We start from the raw sequence: 21,757 nt of genomic DNA, 5'->3' as shown, positions 1-21,757 counted from the left end.
GTTCAAATTCTGGTTTCCTCTCTTAGTAGCTTTGTGACATTGGGCTTAATTTCTTGAGCCTCAGTTTTCTTATCTGTGAAACGGAGATAGTGATAGTATCTACTCATTGAAGCAATTCATGTGAAATTCTTAGAAGAGTGTCTGTGAATGTTAACTAGTGTAATTAGATTCCTGTGAGTATGGTTACTATAATAAAGAATGTGGCCACTTTTAAGGCTGTTACGTATGTTGCCAGATCTTACATGAACCTTTAAATTATATTATACATTTATCCTGAAGTATGGCAGATAGAGGCTCATTTTATGTCTCTGAGAAATGAGATCATGTAAGTAGAGAGAAAATAGGAATAATTTTATATTGGCTGAGAAAATGGGCAGCTTGATTTTAACTCTGCCGTTTTATGTAGTAGCTCTAAAGAGTGTCAGAGTCTCAGGGAGCAAACTAGATGCTTTATTATTTGATTCTTGCTCTTGCTGTGCTTGTATTCATAGCTGAATGCGAGGGGACAGGACCATTGGAGCTAATAATTACCTCTGTTAACATGCGTTTCTTTCTCAGGGCAAAGAACAGGAGCATACGTTTGTCTTCAGACTGGATCACCCCAAAGCGTGCAAACATTTATGGAAGTGTGCTGTGGAGCATCACGCCTTCTTCCGCCTCCGAGGCCCTGTCCAGAAGCGTTCTCACCGATCGGGATTTATTCGATTAGGGTCGCGGTTTAGATACAGGTGAATGTTTATAGCTGCTTGCTCTGCCTTTCATTATTTCATAGGGGCCAGAAAATTTAGCCCAGCTTCTCATTTTACAGATGTGGAAACTAGGGCACAGAGAGGTGAAGTGGTTTGCCAGTGTTTTTCATTGGCCAAAATAAAAGAAAAAGTGGTACATATTGTTATTGTTTGTAATTTCCTGAATAGACAGGAGAATATTGTAATGGTGTAATGGATTTCATATCCCTCCTGATGTTTTTGTTTCTTCCTTTATTCTTTTTTTTTAAGGAGTAATTAACAATTTTTCCAGTTAAAAAAGTTTTTTTTATTGAGGTATAGTTGATTTACAATATCATGTAAGTTTTAGGTGTACAGCATAGTGATTTATAATTTTTGAATGTTATATTCCATTTATAGTTATATAAAATGTTGGTTAAGCTTACTTATTTTATACATAATAGTTTGTACCTCTTAATCCTCTACCGCATTGTGCCCCTCCCCACTAGTAACCACTTTTTTGTTCTCTGTATGTGTGACTCTTTTTCTTTTTTGTTATCTTCACTAGTTTATTTTATTGTTTAGATTCCACATATAAGCGATATCATACAGTACTTGTCATTCTCTGTCTGACTTACTTCACTTACATAATACCCACCAGCTCCATCCATGTTGCTGCAAATGGCATTATTTCATTCTTTTTTATGGCTGAGTAATATGCCATTGTGTGTGTGTGTGTGTGTGTGTGTGTGTATATATATACCACATCTTCTTTATCCATTCACCTGTTGATGGACATTGATGTTTGCTTTATGTATTAATCCCCAGTTTAAATCCACATAACAAGAGTTTTAAGGGGTCTCCATCCAACAGCTGGATACCATGTAGAAAAAGAGTATGATGCAGTACTGGGAAATTAATCTGGATGACATTTCTGGTCCTTATAAACCTGACGTTCCATTGTTCTTACAGACTCCTTGTTTGTTGGTCATAAGTTAGAAATGTTTTGGTTTACCTCAGAGTAGCTTATTGATGGTGAGTTTTCGGCATGTCACAAGAATCGTCAGTGTAATTTAAAGAAGGAATGGATGATATTAGTAATGTGGCATCTTCACTGTGTGTGGGGTTCATGCAAGAGAGCTTCTATTCTACTTACATTAAAAGTGGGGAGGTGTTTTCTTAGCAGAATTTAAATGGAAATGAAGGTGAGTAGGACAATAGTTTTAATATTTCTGGAAAAGTGATCTGAAAAGTATATCACAGTTAGAAAAAGTAACTGAAAATCTTGAGTTAATTGTACATCTTGCATTGAGGAGTGTGGATGGGAAAGAGAAGGGAGTTCCATAAAACGACAGATATTTCAAATTTATTATGTTTTTAGGTGATGTGCATGATTAAGAAAAAACAATATAATTTGTGTTGCATCTTTCACACAAGCCTAAAGAGTGAAAGAATGGTGTGGTAAAGAGAGACGTCAACACTGTTTTTCATAGGTCATTCAGGAAGGAAGTTCAGGATGGTTCTCTTGAGGAGAACCTCAGTGTAGACTTTCTCTCATTTTTGTGTATCTGACTACTGTAGGCCTCAAATTCTCTTATTCCTGTTAATATGCCTCATTTATTTTAGTGGGAAAACTGAGTATCAGACCACAAAAACCAATAAAGCAAGAAGATCAACATCCTTTGAAAGGAGGCCCAGCAAACGGTATTCTCGACGAACTCTGCAAATGCAAGGTGAAGTGCAGCCCTGTTTCAAAGGACTATTCTTCCTGGCAGTGCATCCTGTGCTGGTATTGTTGGCTGGAGAGGAGGCTGCCTCGGTCCTCTTAGTCTTTTCCAGACAACTAAAGTACTCTTCTTTACTGAATTTGGTTCTAGCATAATCAGTTTTTAAGAATACACGGGGGAAAACTGCCTATACTGTTGCTGAGATCAGACTTTATGCTAACCCCAGTTCTGACACTGTGCTGAGTTTGTGTTCAGTTTTTGTTCTTACTATTTTAGTTCTTCTCTAGAGCAACATTTTCCCTCCGTTTTTGACTTCCAGATCTCATTCATAATAATCTGTTAAATCCCCGCAGATATATTTTAAAACATTTGTATATGATGAATAAATTTTTTATTTTGTATGTATTATAATAATATTAAAGGTTCTGTTAAGTACAGTTTTTATATTAATCATCAGTGTACATGGTACATAGACATTTCCAAATTCATAAATGTTACTTGCTGTTTGTTACTTTAATTATGTAATACAGAGAATGGTTTACTTTGACCAGTAAGCTGAAAATTGTGTTTGGTTTCAAATCTGAGTTTGTATTAAAATACAGATTGAATTTTAAGTATGTCCAATGTCAGAGTCATCACCAGTTATCCAAAAACAACTTCCGTGACCTGATGTTGGCAGTATCAGTTTTTTAAAAAACTGATTTATAGCTATAATTTTTGATGTATCTATAAATTAAATAATGTGTAGCTATAAATGAAACCATTTCAATTTGTTTAAAACCCTTAGTTACCTCCTAGACTCCACTGATGATTTTTCACTGTCAGCTCACTCTAAAGGCTTGCAGATGGTTCTGTTTTTTTAAACGTATGCTCATTTTATTGCCTGCCTTAAAAATTGGAGATCATTGTCATTATTTACTTGAATGGCGTGAGCCATAGAACACTTCGTGAAGTGAAGATTTTTAAATCTGTAGTTGGGAAACAGCTTACAAAGCAACGAGTCAAGATTTACTTTTGTGAATAGTAAAGCGGTTTACCATGTTGGAGGAAATCTAATGGGATGTTTTCTGTTTTTTTCTGTCGGCAAGTACAGGAAAACCTGAAGAACTCAGGTGGGTAATGTCTTGCAACTTAGGAATTGAAAACCGAATGTTTTAGTGTTTCTGTAGTTGCATCGTTAATTGAACCAATGTCTGTTGAAGGTCTGTCACAGTGTTCACTTGCCCCTGAGCACGGTGGATCTAGCAGGGAGCAGATAAACACATCATAATGCTGGGTAAAATGGACAGAAAGAAAAATAAAGCAGCTTAAAGAAAAAGTGTGGGCTTGGGTGGCTGTGCTATTCATAATGAGAATGACATATTGTACGTTTGTTATTGGCCTGTGACTGAGGATATAAAGATGAATAAACTGTAGCCCTTGCACACAGGAAGCTCAGAGAACAAAGGTTGATTTGTACACAAGCAGTTCATTTTATTCCTGGGAGAAATCCCACTTGGTCATGGTGTACAGTCTTTCTTTATATTACATGTTGCTGGATTTGGTTCACTAGGTTTGTTGTGGATTTGTGTGTCTGTATTCATCAAAGACACTGGTCTCTAGTTTTCTTGTACTGTCTTCATCTGGTTTTGGTATCAGGGTAATTCTGGCTTCACAGAATGAGTTGGGAAATGGTTCTCTCTATTTTGGGGGAAGGTTTTGTAAAGAATTCTTTAAATGTATGGTAGAATTCACCATTAAAGCCATCTTGCCTGGACTTCATTTGTGGCAAGTTTTAAAATTTCCAGTTCAGTGTCTTGTTGTAGATCTATTCATATTTCATTTTCTATCTTGAGTCAGTTTGGGAGTTTGTGTCTCTCCAGAGTTTGTCCATTTTATCTAAGTTATCTAATTTGTGGCATACAGTTGTTCATATTATTCTCTTTTCCTCCTTATTTCTATAAGCTTTGTGGTGATGTCCCCTCATTCATTTCTGATTTTAGTGATTTGAGTTTCTTTTTCACTTGGTCAGTCTAGGTAAAGGTTTTTCAGTTTTGTTGGCCTTTTCAAAGAACCAGCTTTTGGTTTCATCAATTTTATCTGTTCCTCTATTTTCTATTTTATTAATTTTCTCTCTGGTATATTATTTCACTCCTTCTGCTTGCTTTAGGTTTAGTTTTCTTTTTCTAGTGTCGTTAGGTGGAAGATTGGTTTATTAGTATATGAGATCTGTATTCCTTTTTTTTGTGTGTGTGGTACGCGGGCCTCTCACTGCTGTGGCCCCTCCCTTTGCGGAGCACAGGCTCCGGAGGCGCAGGCTCAGCGGCCATGGCTCATGGGCCCAGCCGCTCCGCGGCATGTGGGATCTTCCCGGACCAGGGCACGAACCCGCGTCCCCTGCATCGGCAGGCGGACTCTCAACTGCTGCGCCACCAGGGAAGCCCTGTATTCTTTTTTAATATAACATTTATAGCTATTAATTTCTCTCCAAGCACCACTTTAATGATATTTCATAAGTTTTAGTATATTGTATTTTCATTTTTATTCATCCCAAATTATTTTCTAATTTCTCTTGTGATTTCTTCTTTGACCCGTTGGCTCCTTGGGAGTGTGTTGCTTAATTTCGACGTTTGTAGCTTAAATTTTCCCCTCTCCCCTTTTTTTTGTTTGTTGTAATTTATTCCATTGTGGTTAGAGAATGTACTTCACATGACTTTGATCCCTTTACAGTTATTGAGGCCTCTTTTATGTCCCAGCATGTAGTTCATCTTGGAAAATGTTCCATGTGCAATTGAGAAGAATGTCTGTTCTGCTGTTGAGTGTCATGTCCTATGAATGTCTGTTAGGTCTGCTTGGTTTTTACTGTTGTTCACTTCTGTTTCATCACGGGTCTTGACTTAGTTCTCTCCATTATTTAGTGTGGACTATTGAAGTCTCCAATTATTGTTGTTCGGTTGTCTGTTTCTTCCTTCAATTCTTTGTGCTTCATGTATTTGGGGCTTTTTGTTAGGTGCATGTATTGTTTATAATTATTTTATCACAAAAAAATGTTCCTCTCATTCTCCAGTAACTTTTTTGTTTTGTTTTTTTAGATCAGATTTTTTAAAAGTTACTAGATTTTCTTAAATAAATGTTTCTCCACTTGATGTATGCCTTTTAATGATTTTTTTGAAGAATAATTTTCAGCAGCTACATGTTTGTTTTGCTGGGGAGAGGGTCTGCTGTTGTCCTGCAGTCACTGTTGTCCAAGTCCTCCTTCTGATGAATCAGTATTAATAGTGTATATCACAGTGTGGAGTTTCACGTAATGCTTCTCAACCACTGTTGTACCAGAGCCTCCTGGAATGCCTGGTAAACTGTGAGATTCAAGACATACTCACAAATCTAGTTTTTGTTAAAACAGTGTCTACACTCCTATATGGAGATGTGTCAGTATAACTAGAGCTTCTTCAAAAGGAGAAGTCGTTTGTTTTGGGTACTGAGTAGGGTGAGCCTCAGCTGGAGGTGTCCTATTCAGTTTTGGGTTTTTTTCCACTTAGAGAGCCCTTAAAGCCAGGCTGTGATTAGTGACTTAATCACAAAATCACTCTGCTTTTTGAGTAAGGATTCCCCTGAAGTCCCTTTAGCGGTCAGGAAGCTGTTAAAAATAAATAAGTGGGTAGAGGAGAGAGGAAGTGTGAGGGATTCTGTCCATCGTGAATTTTTATTTTTATTTTATTTTTAAATTTACTTATTTATTTATTTATTTTTGGCTGCATTGGGTCTTCGTTGCTGCGTGCGGGCTTTCTCTAGTTGCAGCGAGTTGGGGCTACTGTTCATTGTGGTGCATGGGCTTCTCACTGCGGTGGCTTCTCTTGTTGCAGAGCATGGGCTCTATGCGCTCGGGCTTCAGCAGTTGTGATGCGCAGGCTCAGTAGTCATGGCTCGCGGGCTCTAGAACGCAGGCTCAGTAGTTGTGGCGCACGGGCTTCTTTGCACCGCGGCATGTGGGATCTTCCTGGACCAGGGCTTGAACCCACATCCCCTGCATTGGCAGGTGGATTCTTCCTGTGTCACGGGGGAAGTTCCGTGAATTTTTAATTAGGTAAAAAACAAAATTTTCTGCCTTTTCTGGGCTATACACTATAATTTTTCTTGGAGTTAATTTTTAAACTGTGCTTTTAAGAAGAATGGTGGAGAAATGTTAGAGGGGTTCTGTATATTTTAAAGTATTTTATTTGTTTGTTTAATGAATTATGTCTTGTTTTCCTGAAAAGGAGGCTGGGACAGAATGTTAGAGCTTAAAGTGAAGAAGATTCCCTGATGAAGTTAGCAGAAATGTAAACAAAGCATTCAAGCGATGATACGTAGTTGAAAAATTAAGGCTTTTATTTGCAAAAGTTTGTCCTCCTTTAAATTTTTTTGAAATACAGATTTCTGACCAAAGAGTGAGTATGACTGACTATATAATCTCCTAGCATTGAGATTACTTTAACTTTAATAAGTAAATTTTATTGTGTCTTCTTGAGTGATGCTTTTTGGCTCTTTAAAACACAGCAAAAATGGAGTATTTAAGCAATGATCCTTTATTATTTTTTAGTTAGAATAATTTTTAGGAATGACGTTCACAGGGGGACCCACTCTCCTGAAGGTTATTGAGCCCTGCCCCTAACATTGCTTGAGAGAACCTGAGCTTGCACTGGCAGGAATGCCCTTTCACTCCTGCCCTCAGAGTTCTGTTCACATGAACAGTTTTGCTCCAGTGAACCATGGCAAACGGTACTGTTAGAAAAAGCACAACTATTTGACCTAAAAAGCTTCTAGACTTTGTACTGTGCTTACTTGAATAACAGGTTTTTAAATTGGCTGATGTTAGTTTTCCTTGTACTCTTTCATTTCTTTCTAACTACTCCCTGTGAGTCTTGACTAACAGAGTATCTTAGAAAGAGGTGACATTTTAAAGGACAGTTCACTTTTCACTTACTAGTACTTCTTGTACAGGCTTAGTGGGCAGTCTTGAAGACAGAAGAGAGAGGAAAAGAAATGGTGGAGGAGATGATGCATAGAGGGGGCAAGAGCAAAATGGGTCCGTTATTGCAGACAGTCCTTCAAAAGGGAAGCTTGGACTGGTCAGTAACGGAAGTATTTGTTCCCTTCATATTAGTGGAAGTGAAAGAATAAGTGTAATTATGAGAAAATAGTGCTTCCTGCGTTTCAAATTGTTTTAGAACAGGGAGCTAGAATCCGGTGATCATCACTTATCATCAGCGCTTTTTTCTCATGTTATTCTTCATCTTCTGCTTATCACCTACTGGACTTATTCCCAGTTCAAGGAGAAGCTTCAGAGTGTAACCCCTGGGGCCATAGCATAATGAGTCTAATTTCTGTACAAAGCAGGTTGGAGGAGGTTTCATTAATGTGGGGTTATGAGTTACTTAATACAGAGCAGTGTATCCTGGGAAGAACAACAAGGTTAGTAAAAGAAATTGTGCCGGATAGGTATATTCTTTACACCAGCCTTGGCAACAGAGCTACACTAAACAAGATGTGTTTTTAAAGATTTCGTCGTTGGTTAGTTTTATTTGTCATTGTTCTTTGTGCTTTGCTAACATTTATTCGATCCCCTAATGCGAGTCCCATGTGAGTGAGGAAACTGCGGTTCAGAGAGCAGAGCTAGTGGCGCGGTTTGAATTAGAACCCAGGTAGTGGAGGTGCAAATTCTGGTGACTTAACTTGTAACAGAGATGTGGTTAATAAAAAATGGGGGTGTGTAGAATGGGTTACTCCTTCTCACCCAGCCTTTTAGCAAGGCCTCTTAATTCTTGAGTTCTTTCTTAATTGGTTGTCTTTCATCATCAGATACTTTTGTTTTGTTCTCACTCCCCTAAGAAAGGCTCCTGGATCCTGTATTCACAGTCTGTTTTGTGTTTGTGAAGCTTTGCCCATTTCCTTTTACTAGAATGACGTCTTGTCTGGGTATAGTGTTCTTTGAGTGTTGCCATGGAGAATTCTGTGCCAACCTGATGCTGGCAGTGATGTGCTTGTAAATCTCCTTAGGGTACCTGAAGTATTCTCTCCTTATCGTTGGAAGTCAGTAATATAACAATAAGGAGTTGAATGCATTTAATTCTGTATCTCATCTCCCTGGAACACAGTGTTCTTGCTAAATCTGTAGATTATTTTCTCACTGTCAAGGAATTTTTTTATAACATTGAATATATTTTCAGTTACCTTAGTTGAATTTTTTACCTCAGGATACTAGTTATGCTTATGTTAGAAGGTCTGAAGTCAGTAAACTCTTTTATTTGCCTTATTCTGTGTTTTAGTATCTCATCTTTCAGTTCTTATTTCATTGAATATTTGTTCTTTTTTTTAGTTGTTCTGAGGTTTGTTTCTATTTATTTTGTTGCATTATATGCTGAGTTTTTAAAGTGCTTTTTTGCGGGAGTGGGGGAGGAATGAGTGCAGCCTAAACTAAAAATTTTAAAACATCTTTTAAATCATTTGGAGGAGAAGAGTATGCAGAGAAGTTTCTAACTTTAAGTTTATACTAAGGCCTTTTGAGTTATAAAATGCTAAGCTACTGCTGACACCAGAAAATCTTGAGAGGGTAGGGATATATAAAAGAAGTGATGGGTAAGGTTATGTGGGTGTTTGTGCCGAATGCCTTGAATTTAAGGGATCATTTGTGCTGTTGGTTTTATTTTGTTGTCTTTGACAGATGTTGTCCAATGAATAAACAAGATTAGTAGTGAAGTATATATCTAAAGCACAAGTAGAATATAGGTATATGGAAATAGCAAATGAGCAGAAAAGCAAGTATTTGCCTGTAAAAGCAGATGTTTTCTGGACATCTTACATTCTTAGTTTTAGGTACCCACGGTAATTTTTTCTTTATTTTTTTCCCCCATTACAGTGTTCACAGTAATGTTTCAGCTCAGAGTAATGGCTCCCGACAGGTAAGACAATATTGAGCTTCTAAAGCACTGGAACAGTGTAGTTAATTATGACAAACAATAGTATTATTAGTTGAATTTTCTTAGTGGTATAATCTCGGGAAAGTTCTGTGCATTTTCGTTTTCTTATCTGTAAAATAGCTCAGTAATGTGTGACCTGTTATTTTATTCTAAGATGTTACCATAGAACAGGTATAATGTTATAATGAAACATTTTCTGTCCCTGTAAAATAAATAAAATACTGATATTCAGTTAGATTATTATCTACCCCAAGGATGGTATATAACATTCAAGCATTTGTTTTTTGCTCTCCTTACTATTATATCTGTTCACTATGTAGATAGTATTCCATTTTAATGTTCCATTTAGTGGTGAAGAGATCTTTTATCTAGGCAGAATAGATGATTTTTATAATTTGTGTCCAAAGGCTTGGGGTGTGAGATCCACTGTGCCTGTGATTCCTTCCGTTCCCTCTGGTCCTTTGCTCGTGCAAGTTGAGAATCTTCCAAGGAGTCCCGGAGCAGACCAGCATGACAAGAAATGGTTTGTTCACTCATTGAGCCAAAATAAAACACTGCTTGCCTAAGGGCGTTTTGAATCCCCGGCTGTAGAGTACTTCAAATATGATTGAAAGCAAATTATTCATATTTGTAAGCTGAAAAGAAGCACGTTATGGAGCTGTCACGTTGGGATAAGTAAGCCTGTGGATGAAGCAAGGAGACAGTCGTCTAAATGAGGCACATCAGACAGCCCCCCGACTCTGGTTAGCATGAGCTGGGAGTGGTGGCGCTTCTCTGTTGGAAAGGACTTCAGTGCTAGTCGGTAGGGCCTTTTCCCAGACCCCTAAGGGCAATGTATTCGTTACACGATGCTACTGCTTTGGGTGTGTCTTCTTCATTAAAGACTGAAGATAAAGCCAAAACAGAAACGTGATTATAGTCCAATGAAACAAAGCAGGAAATACTCCACTGTGGGGGCGGGGAGAAATAATCTAATGACAGAGAAGATACCTCATTTGTTTAGATTCCCAGGGTCTTTTTTTAGACTAATAGTGCACAAATATGGATACTTTGTGGCTTATTGGGGTTAATCAGTGGGGTTCATCGTTTCCCAAATGTATGTGGCTTGGGGGCTGCTGGGGAATTATTTGATTGAATGGTCATGTCGGTTGCATCATCTGTTCAAGTTTTGTGTCTGTTTATGAAATGAACTTTGATAATTCATAGGATTTTTTTCTTTTTCTCTTGCTCTTAGTTTGTGTAGTACCTGAAATCTAATGAGTTTCTGTGGTGATCTCAAGGTTTGGGTCAGCTTTCTGTGCAACCAGCTCTTCCTTCATGGTGGTGGGTCAACAGTGGTTGGTGATTATTTTCAGTCTTTGCTATGTAATTGTTTTTCACTATTATTTTGGCTTAACTAACTGCAAGGTGCTTTGCTTTTGATGATTGGGCATATTTTTACTTCAGTTCCAAATAACTTGATGAGTTTCTAAGATGGAGGGGATTCCCCACCTTGTTTTCCGTTATCCTCGTTTTTCCCTCCCCCCACCGTGTTTTCCGTTATCCTCTTTTTCCCCTCCCACCGCCGCCCCCACCCCGGGTTTTCCATTATCCTCTTTTTTTCCTCGCACCCCCGTTTTCCGTTATCCGCTTTTTTCCCTCCCCCACCCCGGGTTTTCCGTTATCCTCTTTTTTCCTCCCACCCCCCCCCGTTTTCCTCTTTTTTCCCTCCCCCCCCCATTTTCCGTTATCCTCTTTTTTTCCTCGCACCCCCGTTTTCCGTTATCCTCTCTCTTCCCTCCCCTCCTGTTTTCCATTATCCTCTTTTTGCCCTTTCTCCTTGAGAGTGTGGTGGGGGTAGTGTGTGTGTGTGTGTGTGTGCATGTGGGCACACGCTTAAAGTATAAGCAGTGAGGCTTCTGAATGTCACATTTTAGTCTTTATTTTTTTAAGCCATTAAGAACAGTGTTTTCAGTTTCTACTGAAGACGCAGCTCCAGTAATGTTACCACCAAGTCTTATTGGCAAGGAGACATAGAGCTGAAACTTCAACTAAAAAAGAGCTCATTTAATATGTGCTTACCTCTTAGATTAATATGGAATGAGAGTCTCGTTTTGTTTGCATCTGTATTATGACACTAAATCTTTTTAGTTTTCCAGTTTTAATTGGTACATATTTAGGCATTACTCAGTTCCTTTGATGCAGCCTATATAAAGAGAGAATGCTGAATCTAAGAGTATTGAATTTCAAGAAAAATGAAAAATTTGGAGCTGTATGTCCTTCTTTATGTCATTGTACTGAGGCCTCCTTTGTGGAAATGGAGCAAAATGGTGACCCTCAGGCCCAGGCAGCCTCAGTGTGTGGCAGCAGGCATGGGACTGAGTACGGAGCTGGCCTGTCTCGGAGCTGACGGGTTCCCCAGCCTTAACCTAACATGCATTCTGCGTTTCAGCCTTTGTTTCTGCATGGTTTGATTCTTATTAATACTTTCACATGAATTATAACAGTCCTCCTTTAGAAAGTGGTACATTAATAAAATTTGGAAATGCTCCCTAGGTTTGGACAGTTGGGCAGAATAGTGGACAATTCTATTTCTGGCAGATAACTTTTAACCAGTTTAGTCTAAACCTACTCCCTGTTCGGTTCTTTAGCTTTTTCTTGCCATCTTCTAAATGACACCATTATTTCAGTGAATGATTTGGTATGTCAGTAACCTAGAATTATCCAATATTTAAGCTATCTTTTGAGAATTAATGTATTTTAAATCTATAAACTATTTATAAACAAAAACTGAATAGTATTTGGAAAAGCTTGCATATGTAGGGGAGAGCATAAACCTAATTTAACTTTCTAAATTTTCAGAGACCCTATATTGAAGGTTGTGAGTTTTATGGGTTAGATCTGATGAATAGCTTGTATTTCAGTTGAAGGAAAGATGATAATTTTATTGTAAAAAAAAAGAAGCTTCCAAGTTTGTTCTGAAAACCTTTTAGCTAATTTATTTTCAGTTTCCTTAAGGAAAAAAGGTGAAGATTCATGTTTTGGTTGAAGAGAATGTCTATTCTTAGACATTTTTATAATTGGGGTGATGTTTTTTTCCTTTGTAGTTATCTTAAATATGTGCTGCCCTTTTTGTCACGTCACAAAACCTAGGCAAATGTTTTCTTTCTACTGGAGGACTCTGATGATTTCTAACCAGAAACTGCTTGTGTGCATGTGTCCCTCTTACTTCAATAGGCCTGTTTAAAGCTGTGAGAAAAGGTATCTAAGATGCTCACTAAACTCTCCTGGAGGAGCTTAATCTCATCACATTATCTGTACCTGTTGAATTTCATGCATTAGGGAAGGAACAATGTTTCTCCATTGTTAATTGGAAACATTGATGTCAAATTACATGGCCTCTGCTGTGAGGGGAGATTTTTTTTAATGCTCTTTCTGAATTTTGTTTCCTGGATTTCAGTTCTGTGAAGTCAGTTGATCAGGGAAATAACTTTTCACAATTGCCATTTTCTATATCTGGCTTTGTCCTAATGAAGAATTGTCCTTTCAAATACTTGAATTAAGTAGATAATAAGTATTTTTTCTTGTCTTTAGAACCTCAGACAGCATTTCTGCCTTTGATTTTTATAGCAACATCAGGGACAGATGCAGAGCGTCTTGCTCTCTGTGAGAGTCCCTCTTTATTTCACTCACCTAACTGACTCTGATGGCTTATTCGTGTCTCCGTATTGGCGCGTGACTTTGTGGATTTTCCCCTTTGTCGTTCTTGAGCGTCTCACTGCGCCGGGGCGTCCTTGTAGCAGCAGTGCATGCTGGTCACACAGCCTGCTTCTTTTTTACCTCTCACACCTCTTCCTGCATCTCACTAACTGTGCTCCCCTCCCACCCAACCATCCAGGCTCCCGGCTGCCGGTGACGCTGTCAACGTGGTGAAAGCCAGTGGGACACAAGGGCCTTGTCCGCACCCCAGCCTGCACACAGAAACTACCCTGACCTTGTCCATGAGCACAGTGTGAAGAATGTAGGAGTCCAGCAGGATGCTCATTTTCCTGGCCCTGCAGCCATGACTGACATATGAGTGTTGAGCCTCTCAGGCCTTGGGACTCTGTTGTGCAAGTTGATGGTGTACATTTTCTAGCGCTTATAAAGGATCGATCACATTAGGCAAATTTGGGAGAAGTTATTTTATACTGAATCACTCGTTGGGTAGTGTTGTTTGTAATTGAATTCTTCTCTGAAAGGGAAAGGGATCTGAAGACACTATATGCCATCAGTGATGATGACAAATATTTCTGTGTTGCAAAGGGTATGTATATCATAATTTTGGAAAGGTTTTTCGTGATTTTAACATGTTAACACATCACTCGGAAGAAGTCTCAGGAGAAGGTTTGTGTTTATGAACAAGCTGCCCGTTATCACCCCCACCCCATGCCGTGCCAATAGATCGAGGTTAGCAGAATCAGACGCTGAAATCACACACAGAAGGAAGCATGTCGAGGCCTGATGCATCGGCCTCTGGTGATATTTTTATAAAACTGCTCTGATACACTATTTTTAATATTTCTGAAGTGACTCAGGCCTTAATTTCAGTTAAGTGCCTAAGATTCTATAATTTTAATTAATGTAATTTTAAATTAAGAACTTACTTTTTAATAAACACTAGTATTTTAAAAATAGCAGAAGATCTAGAAATCATAGGAATGTGACTCATATGGAGAGAGGAGTCTGAATGATTACTTCTGCATGATGAACTGAATAAGCAGTGGTGAACTGAATGGTTATATTGCTACTGAATGGTTGTACAAGATGGAACATGTATTTACTTTTGTCTTTCACTTTTCTCATTTATCTCATGCGTCTGATAGATTTCCCAGGTTTGCAAACAGCCTCGTAATCTGGCCTCGTACAACCTCTAAAATAAAATTCTGAAGCCAAAACCATATCACTTGTAATACGTAATCACTCTCACCTTTTGCATAGGTTACTATTTTTGGTCCTTTATGAACTTCAGAATGTAATTGTCCAATGTAATTGTCCAAGCTCTTTGGTTTAATTCATAGGGCAGATTAACTGGAGGAAGTATATTTCTGATGTAATGGGAAATGATGTAAGGGAACCAGTTCTTTTGTCTTTTTAGAGTTTGAAAAATTTTTACAAAATTTTCAGGCTTTTAAACTATATATATAGTCCTTTGAAGGTGTTTTATAGTCTGAGAATTCATAATACTTCAAGATAATGAAGCTTCCTTATAGACAACGTAAGCTGTTTACCGTCCTGCGCACCTCAGAGGTCAGTCTTACACGTCTCTGCCAGACAAAGGTCAAGTTTCAGAGGGCCTTATTACTGGGCTCTTGGTGGCAGATACATTACAACTTGTCAGTAGAAGACGTAAGTAAGCAGAAGTAAGTAATATTTAGGGGATGAAATTTATAGGCAGGTTTCAATCTGAGTTTCTCACAGTAATAATTATTCTTTAATGCATCTAAATATGAGCAGATACACATCTTAAATAGTCCAGCTCCCTACCTCTGCAAGTCCATCATCACAGTGTGCTTACAAATGGCCACTAATGGTACCCCTCATAATTATTTTAGACTTTACATAGCTCAGATGCTAATTGTCAAGTGTTGTCGCTGGTGATTTCTTTCTTAAAGGAATTTGAACCATAACATTTTAAGCACAGAAACTCCGATTTATGCCATTCAAGAAAAGATTTCGTGGGTATGAATATGATTAAGATCTTACTATTTCTGTAAAAGAGGCATAATAACAACACAGCTTTCTGGTCTCTTAGAAAGTCCTAAAGTTTGACTTGTCTCACTTTAACATTAATCTTGAAGCCTGAAGGTCAAACTGCTGATACAGTGCCACACATGTGTCTTACCAGAATCTCAACTTTGGGAAATATGGAAGGATTGTCAGAGTAAAGCTCTTCCCGTTTATATGGAAAGTGGTCATTTCTATACTTAGAATTTAAGTTAATCGATACTGTTACATTTAAGTGATGGGAGAATCACATCACGGTTTTTCTTTGTTTGAAAACCTTGTTATAAAATAGTTTATTTGTAAATTCCTGATGGTAGAAACTGGGTTGGAAGGGTGATGGGGCAAGATGGCAGCAAGGGTGGGGGGAGAAAAGGGCTAAGCCTGGATGGTGTAGAGTCAAACTTGTCTACTTTATACAAGTTCCTATGCTCCAGGACTTCATAGCAAATATTAGGAATACTTGTTGCTACTGGTATTTTCAAGATGGATATACACGTTATTTCCAGAGGTATGAAGAATTTACAGGTGGCTCAACATAAATTAAGTGAACTATCACCAATCTGTTTATACTCTGCATTTTATTCTGCCTAAAGGGTCAGTGATCACACATTCTTGATTAGGGACCTAATATACCCCAGAAGCACCTTACTTGGTTATTTACTATCCTTTTGATCCGAGGGAGCCATCAGCCTAGAATGCTAGGATCATGTGATTCACTTCAGTGCTTTGGCTAACTTAACATAATTAATTTTAACATCTTGAATTAAGTTGACTATGTTTCAACTGCATTTTTATAGACAGAGAAACTTATAGAAACAGCAAAGTTAGTCACCTTCACACTTCACACACGAAAACACATACGAAAATAATGTTAAGATCATTATTTCTTTTGATGGTAAAAACACTTCTAAGGCATTTACCCATCCCTAAGTATAATCTAACCTTCTGATGTTGATAGGGTAATCATAGATATGCTTCTAAATGAATTTACAGAGAAAAACAAACTTTATTTGTCCTGTTATGTATATCTCAATATGTTAAAAAGCAACCAATATACAAATATTGTAATATCAGTATAATTCAAATAATTTTTTAAGGGAAGAGCTTTTTTTTTTTTTTTTTTTTTTTTTGCGGTACGCGGGCCTCTCATTGTTTTGGCCTCTCCCGTTGCGGAGCACAGGCTCTGGACGCGCAGGCTCAGCGGCCATGGCTCACGGGCCCAGCCACTCCGCGGCATGTGGGATCTTCCCGGACCAGGGCATGAACCCGTGTCCCCTGCATCGGCAGGCGGACTCTCAACCACTGCGCCACCAGGGAAGCCCAAGGGGAGAGCTTTTTAATTAAAGCATTGACCCAGAAAATGTTATTAGTTATAACACTTGGGTCATTGTTTATTGTTAAGATTGTCTAAGATGTAAAGGTGCCGTGTGAACATGTCAGGGTTATAAAACTGAAGTATCTCCTGAATGGAGGGCAGGGACACAGCTTATTTTGTAGGATAAAACAATTAGCTAAATCTTAATTATGGAAGTTTCTCTTAATTACTAGATTTTTACATATTTACTTGGTTGATATGCTAAAAAATATTTTGATTAGTAACCTTGCTTAATAACTTTTATGTGTCCTGATGTCATGTGTTTCATCTTTCCATCTTGCCAGACAGGAAGATAGATGACAGGGGTGGGGAGTTGGGGGCTGTGGTGCTTTGGGGTTTTAGGCTGAAGAAGGGTTTTGTGGGAATGACTCTGGCTTTACAGACACGAGCAGACTCATCCTCAGCTTTGACCCCGTTTGCTTCCATGTGTACTCACAGCTGCGAACTGAGCAAAGTGGGAAGATGGTTGTCCCACGTGAATGCAGCATGCTCTGATGGTGGGGTAGTCATTGTTTGAACCATGATGCTTTAACTGCCTTGGTCAGAACAGACCCTTCACTTGTAAATCATCGTTAATTGCTTGGAAACACCATGATTTTTTGTATGTTAGGCTTTGAGTATCGGGTTTGAAAATAGTATCACATTGCGTTAATTTATTTTATATCTTTGGTACATAGGACTTATATGATTTGCAAGAACAAAATCACCTTGCGCTAATGACATTTAATCCCTTTAGCCCCACACGCCTCTTATATTTTAATACACGTTATACCACACTGTCAGTTATACCTTGCTTCCAGGATTGTTGCGAATGCTTGCCTGTGAGATGCTTCTATGTAAGGGATAGAATTTGAAGATGCTTCTGTGGTGGGGAAACCCCTCTCTCCATGTGCGTCTGTCTCATGCATAAAATGTGACTTGTCAGATCTTTTCTAGATGTTGAACCGTGTGAATTTAGGTATGGTATTCTTCCTCAGCTCCCCCTTCTCAAGAACATAGAAATTTCTCCTCCTCTCTTCATATAAATTACCTTTTACTTGAGTCACATGAAATCGTGGTGAGAATTTTGTCTTGCTCAGTTGACATTTGCTGTGGTAGTAAAGATACTAGGACACAGGCATGTGGAGGATGTGTTACGTAACTTCATTTCATTCTTCAGTTTTTTTTTTTTTTAAAAACTTTTCTCTTGTTCATCTACTCTTTATGTCTCTTTTGGGGGGGCGGGGGGGCCTCATCGCACGGCTTACAGGATCTTAGTTCCCCGACCAGGGTTTGAACCTGCTCCCTTGGCAGTGAAAGTGCAGAGTCCTAACCCCTGGACTGCCAAGGAATTCCCTTTTGACCCTTGCTAATTTGTAATATACTAGCTGCTTTGAGCTATTTGCATTCATGGGAAGGATCATAATATTAGCCTCAGAGAATTAGTGAATTAGTAAAGAGAAAATTTCAAAAGAAATTTGGGAAAGGAAAGAATATTTCTGTGGCTTTTTAAATGACAGCGTTTTAATATTTATGCTGAAATGGAAAAACAAGTGTTCCTGCTTTTCCTGAAGGAATTGTTCTCACAGACTTTGTTTTTAGATGATTACCTAAGCCCCTGTGCTCCTAAGAACAAGCTGTGGCCTTAATTCTAGGTGAAGGTGCTTGAGTGAACTTTTTCCATTTTGTCCCTGACAGCTGGCCAGCACTCTGTTTACGCTGGCGTGGAGGAGAGATACCTGACCTGGAGCACAGCATTCTCCAGGGAGTGTGACTGAACCTCCCTCGGTGGGGTAATAAACCTGTACCTCCTCCTCTTGAAAACAGGTTCAGCAGCTGCAGACCTCATTTCTCGTTGTTGAAGGAATTCTTGTTTGTTTGTTTTTAACTAATTTTAATAAAGCAAAAAGAAATGAGATACATACCAGGGTATGGTTAGGATTTGTAAGAAGTTGCAGATTTCTTAATAAAGGTTTGGTCTACAGACACGACTGATTATTGTTAATATTAAATGAAAAATATTTTTAATTACTAGGGGTGGAGTAAAAGAAAAGAATGAAAGATAAGAGATGATACTAGGAAGAGAATTGCTGGCTTGATTTTTCTTGTGGAACTAGTTAGAGGGGTATCCAGAGAAACCATGGAAACATCCCAGCATGTAAAGTACCACTAGAATGTATATTATTACACAGAAGTTTCTTACAATAAAGTTATGTTTGTAGCCCAGCCACTAGCTTCAGTGATGATTTAATTGCAGACTTGCTAAGAGTTTGAAGATAAGACCCACTTTTAACAACTTGTATTACTAATTCTTTCTGGCTGGGGAGCAACTTCTTTCTTCTAGCAGAGCCCTTGGAAACCTTTAGAAAGACCTGGGAAGATTTGGTACCGTGGGGTGTGCAGGTTATCCCTGTGGCTGGAATAGCAGTGACCAGTATTTGTGTAGGTTGGAAAGGCGTCGACTGGCCGTCTGAGGAGTTTGGATTTGGTGAAGAGGCCTGTGGCAATTATTGCAAGGTTTTAAGTGAAAGAGCTTGAGAATCTTGTATCCATATCTCCTTTTTTGATTCACCTCATTGTTTGCTGAATATATACCAGAGCACCTCCTTCTTTTTCGCTTCCTTACACGGTCACTTACAATTACTCCTTTGCATGGATCCTCAAATCTCAAATTTCTTGGCCCTTCTGCTATGGTACACATCTAGTTAAATTCTGGATTTAATCCTGGTTAAATCCAACTCTGCTGTGCATATAGATGGTAAATGTGAAATGCAGTATCGTTAAACAGTCCTTATTTTTTTTTAAGATATATTATTTTTATTTATTTTTGTCTGCATCAGGTCTTAGTTGCGGCACATGGGATCTTTTGTTGTGCCGTGTGGGCTCTTCTCTAGTTGTGGAGTGCAGGTTTTCCCTCTCTAGTTGTGGCTCGCAGGCTCCAGCATGCAAGGGCTCAGTAGTTGCAGCATGCGGGCTCAGTAGTTGTGGCGCATGGGCTTAGTTGCTCCATGGCATGTGAGTTCTTAGTTCCCTGACCAGGGGTCGAACCCTTGTGCCCTGCATTGTAAGGCGGATTCTTTACCACTGAACCACCAGAGAAGTCCCTAAACGGTCTTACTTTAAATGTTGGCCATTGAGCTCAAGTTGGGGCTTCAGTGACGCCTGAAATCCTGTCACATTTTCTTAATCTGTTGACTTTCCCACTGTGCCGGCAGTAGTTTCTCCTCTTTCAAACCCCAGCCATCCCCTCACCTCTCACTCCTCACAACTCAGCCTCAGGTCACGCCCTGGCTTCCTGGTTCACCGAGAAGATAAGTGATGAGACGAGATCTGCTGTACCCTCCCGCCGCCTGATCAGTTAACTGCTCTCTATCGGGCGTCTGTACTTGGCCCTCCCACCTGTGCCAGGGGTGAACCGGCCCCGGCAAAGCCCCGCAGTCTGTCTCACGTGCCCTCCTGGAGATTCTGCTCACAGGGAAGCGGGAGACCCACTGGCCTCGGTCCCAGAGCCTTGTGCTTGTCTTGACCCCTGTGTTTCTCCCCATCAGCCAGCAGGTCCTGTCAGTTCTGGCTTCACAGCACGTCCATAAGCCGCTTGTCCCCATCTCTGCTGCGCCCGACCCGTCTCCCTTTCCTCTTACCTGTGCCCCCACCGCCGCCCTTGCCTCCTTCCTGTCTCGTGTCCCCCACCACCACCACCGCCGGCAGCCACGGCGCTGGTGGCTGAGACCAGTCACGTCCCGCCTCTGCACACTCCAAACGCCAAATCACACACTGACAGAAACGTGGCTTTCCCACTCCTTGACTGCGCTCACTTTGCTCCAAAGACTCGCTCCGCCGTAGCCAGCGCATTCCACGTCTGGGCCTTTGCACTCCTCTGCCTGGGTGGCCCTCCTCGATCGCCTGTGGTTCATTCTGACACCTTCAGGCCTCCTGTCAGAGCACTTTCCTGACCTCTCTGCCCCAGTCTCATTGTCCCCCTTACCTTGCTTCACGTTCTTCTCACCTCACTTCATTTTACATGCATGGTTACTTGTTGGTCGTCTTTATATCCTTCAGTAGAACGTCAGCTCCATCAGTGGAGGGCACTTCGTTTACGTCTTCTCCCTGCCCGGAGCAGTCCCGGGCTCACTGCTCCATAAACGGTAGTTGATGGATTGAGTGAATGAATGCTGAGCTCATCTTGGCAAACTTGATGGTACAGAGTTTGTCAAAATGCTGTCCCCGGCTTCAAGAAATTTACTCCAGGTGTGGAGAAGGGCAGTTTTACAAATTACAGGTACAAGTGCTAAGTCGTTAGGTAGTAAGCAGGGTCGTAGAAGGCGGACGAGGTTGAAGCTAGAGAAGGCTTCCTGGTGGATAAATCATTATGGACCAGAGGGCTGTAGCAAAAGAAAATTTTAAAGTAGCCAAGGGCAAGGTATAGTTGAGGAATGATGAATGGGGTTGAGTAATGAGTGTAGAATTCATGAGGATGTTTAGTAATAATGGCAAGCAGACATTTGAGCACTTCTGTGCCTGGCCTTGTTCTGGAGGTGTCGCAGTTACCACTTACTGGAGCAGGTCATCTGATCCTCATAGGAATCTGTAAAGTGTTTAGGTCGGTGAAGAGAGATAGAGTATGTAATTTCTCCAAAGCCACATTGCTAGTACATGGTAAGGCTGGGCTTCAAACTCAGACAGCTTGGTGCTAGAGCCCAGACTGATGTCTGCTATACTGACTCCATAACAGTGAAGAGTTGGGTGAGGCCTACACCGCTTTAGAAAGAGGACTCTGGCGGCGAGGAAGAACAAATGTCAGTTGGTGGAAGACAGGGGTAGAGTTAAAATGTGCTGCATCCGTACTGTAATTCTTGAGGAATGAGGAAAATCTACACGAGCTGCTCATTGGAGTCTTGTCAGCGCTACATTGTTGAGTTACAAACTCAAGTGAAGTGTCTGTGCGAGGTGTGTCCCCATTTTTGTAAAAGGCGCCAAGCCATATATCTATTTATAAGTGAACAGAAAATGGACCTGGATAAACAGTGAATTTTCAGAGAGTGGGGATAAGGGAGACATTGCTTTTCTTAGCTGGCACGTACTACTTTATGTAAGTAAATACGGATTAAAATGCCCTAGAATGTAATGGAGAACAAGGCAGATGGCTTCAGTTCATGCAGGTAAATGTCCCTGGAAAGGAAGGAGGTGGACAGACGTGATAATGTCCTTACATGTCCCTTTGTGCATTTGTGAGGAACGCATGTGTCCTGGGTTGTTGCCGGGAGCCACAGAGTGAAACTAACGTGTAAC

General features: G+C 39.8%; 1 protein-coding gene across 6 annotated transcripts in view; it reads left to right on the top strand.

The window, feature by feature from the left end:
* The window catches only part of EPB41L5 (erythrocyte membrane protein band 4.1 like 5), a 143,538-nt gene that overhangs the window by 52,216 nt on the left and 69,565 nt on the right, over nucleotides 1-21,757 (top strand). For 5 of the 6 annotated variants that reach the window (XM_060017049.1, XM_060017050.1, XM_060017048.1 and 2 more), the window contains 5 exons: nucleotides 559-728; nucleotides 2,334-2,440; nucleotides 3,528-3,546; nucleotides 9,309-9,351; nucleotides 9,777-9,892. In XM_060017049.1, coding sequence (XP_059873032.1) covers nucleotides 559-728; nucleotides 2,334-2,440; nucleotides 3,528-3,546; nucleotides 9,309-9,351; nucleotides 9,777-9,892 — 455 coding nt within the window. The remainder of the gene's footprint in view (nucleotides 1-558; nucleotides 729-2,333; nucleotides 2,441-3,527; nucleotides 3,547-9,308; nucleotides 9,352-9,776; nucleotides 9,893-21,757) is intronic. The other variant, XM_060017051.1, reaches the window with a different exon arrangement.

This window comes from Delphinus delphis, chromosome 7, assembly GCF_949987515.2.
Source record: "Delphinus delphis chromosome 7, mDelDel1.2, whole genome shotgun sequence".
NCBI classification, from domain to species: domain Eukaryota; kingdom Metazoa; phylum Chordata; class Mammalia; order Artiodactyla; family Delphinidae; genus Delphinus; species Delphinus delphis.
Note: the sequence above shows the minus strand (reverse complement) of the source record. Positions and strands in the feature narration are given on the sequence as shown.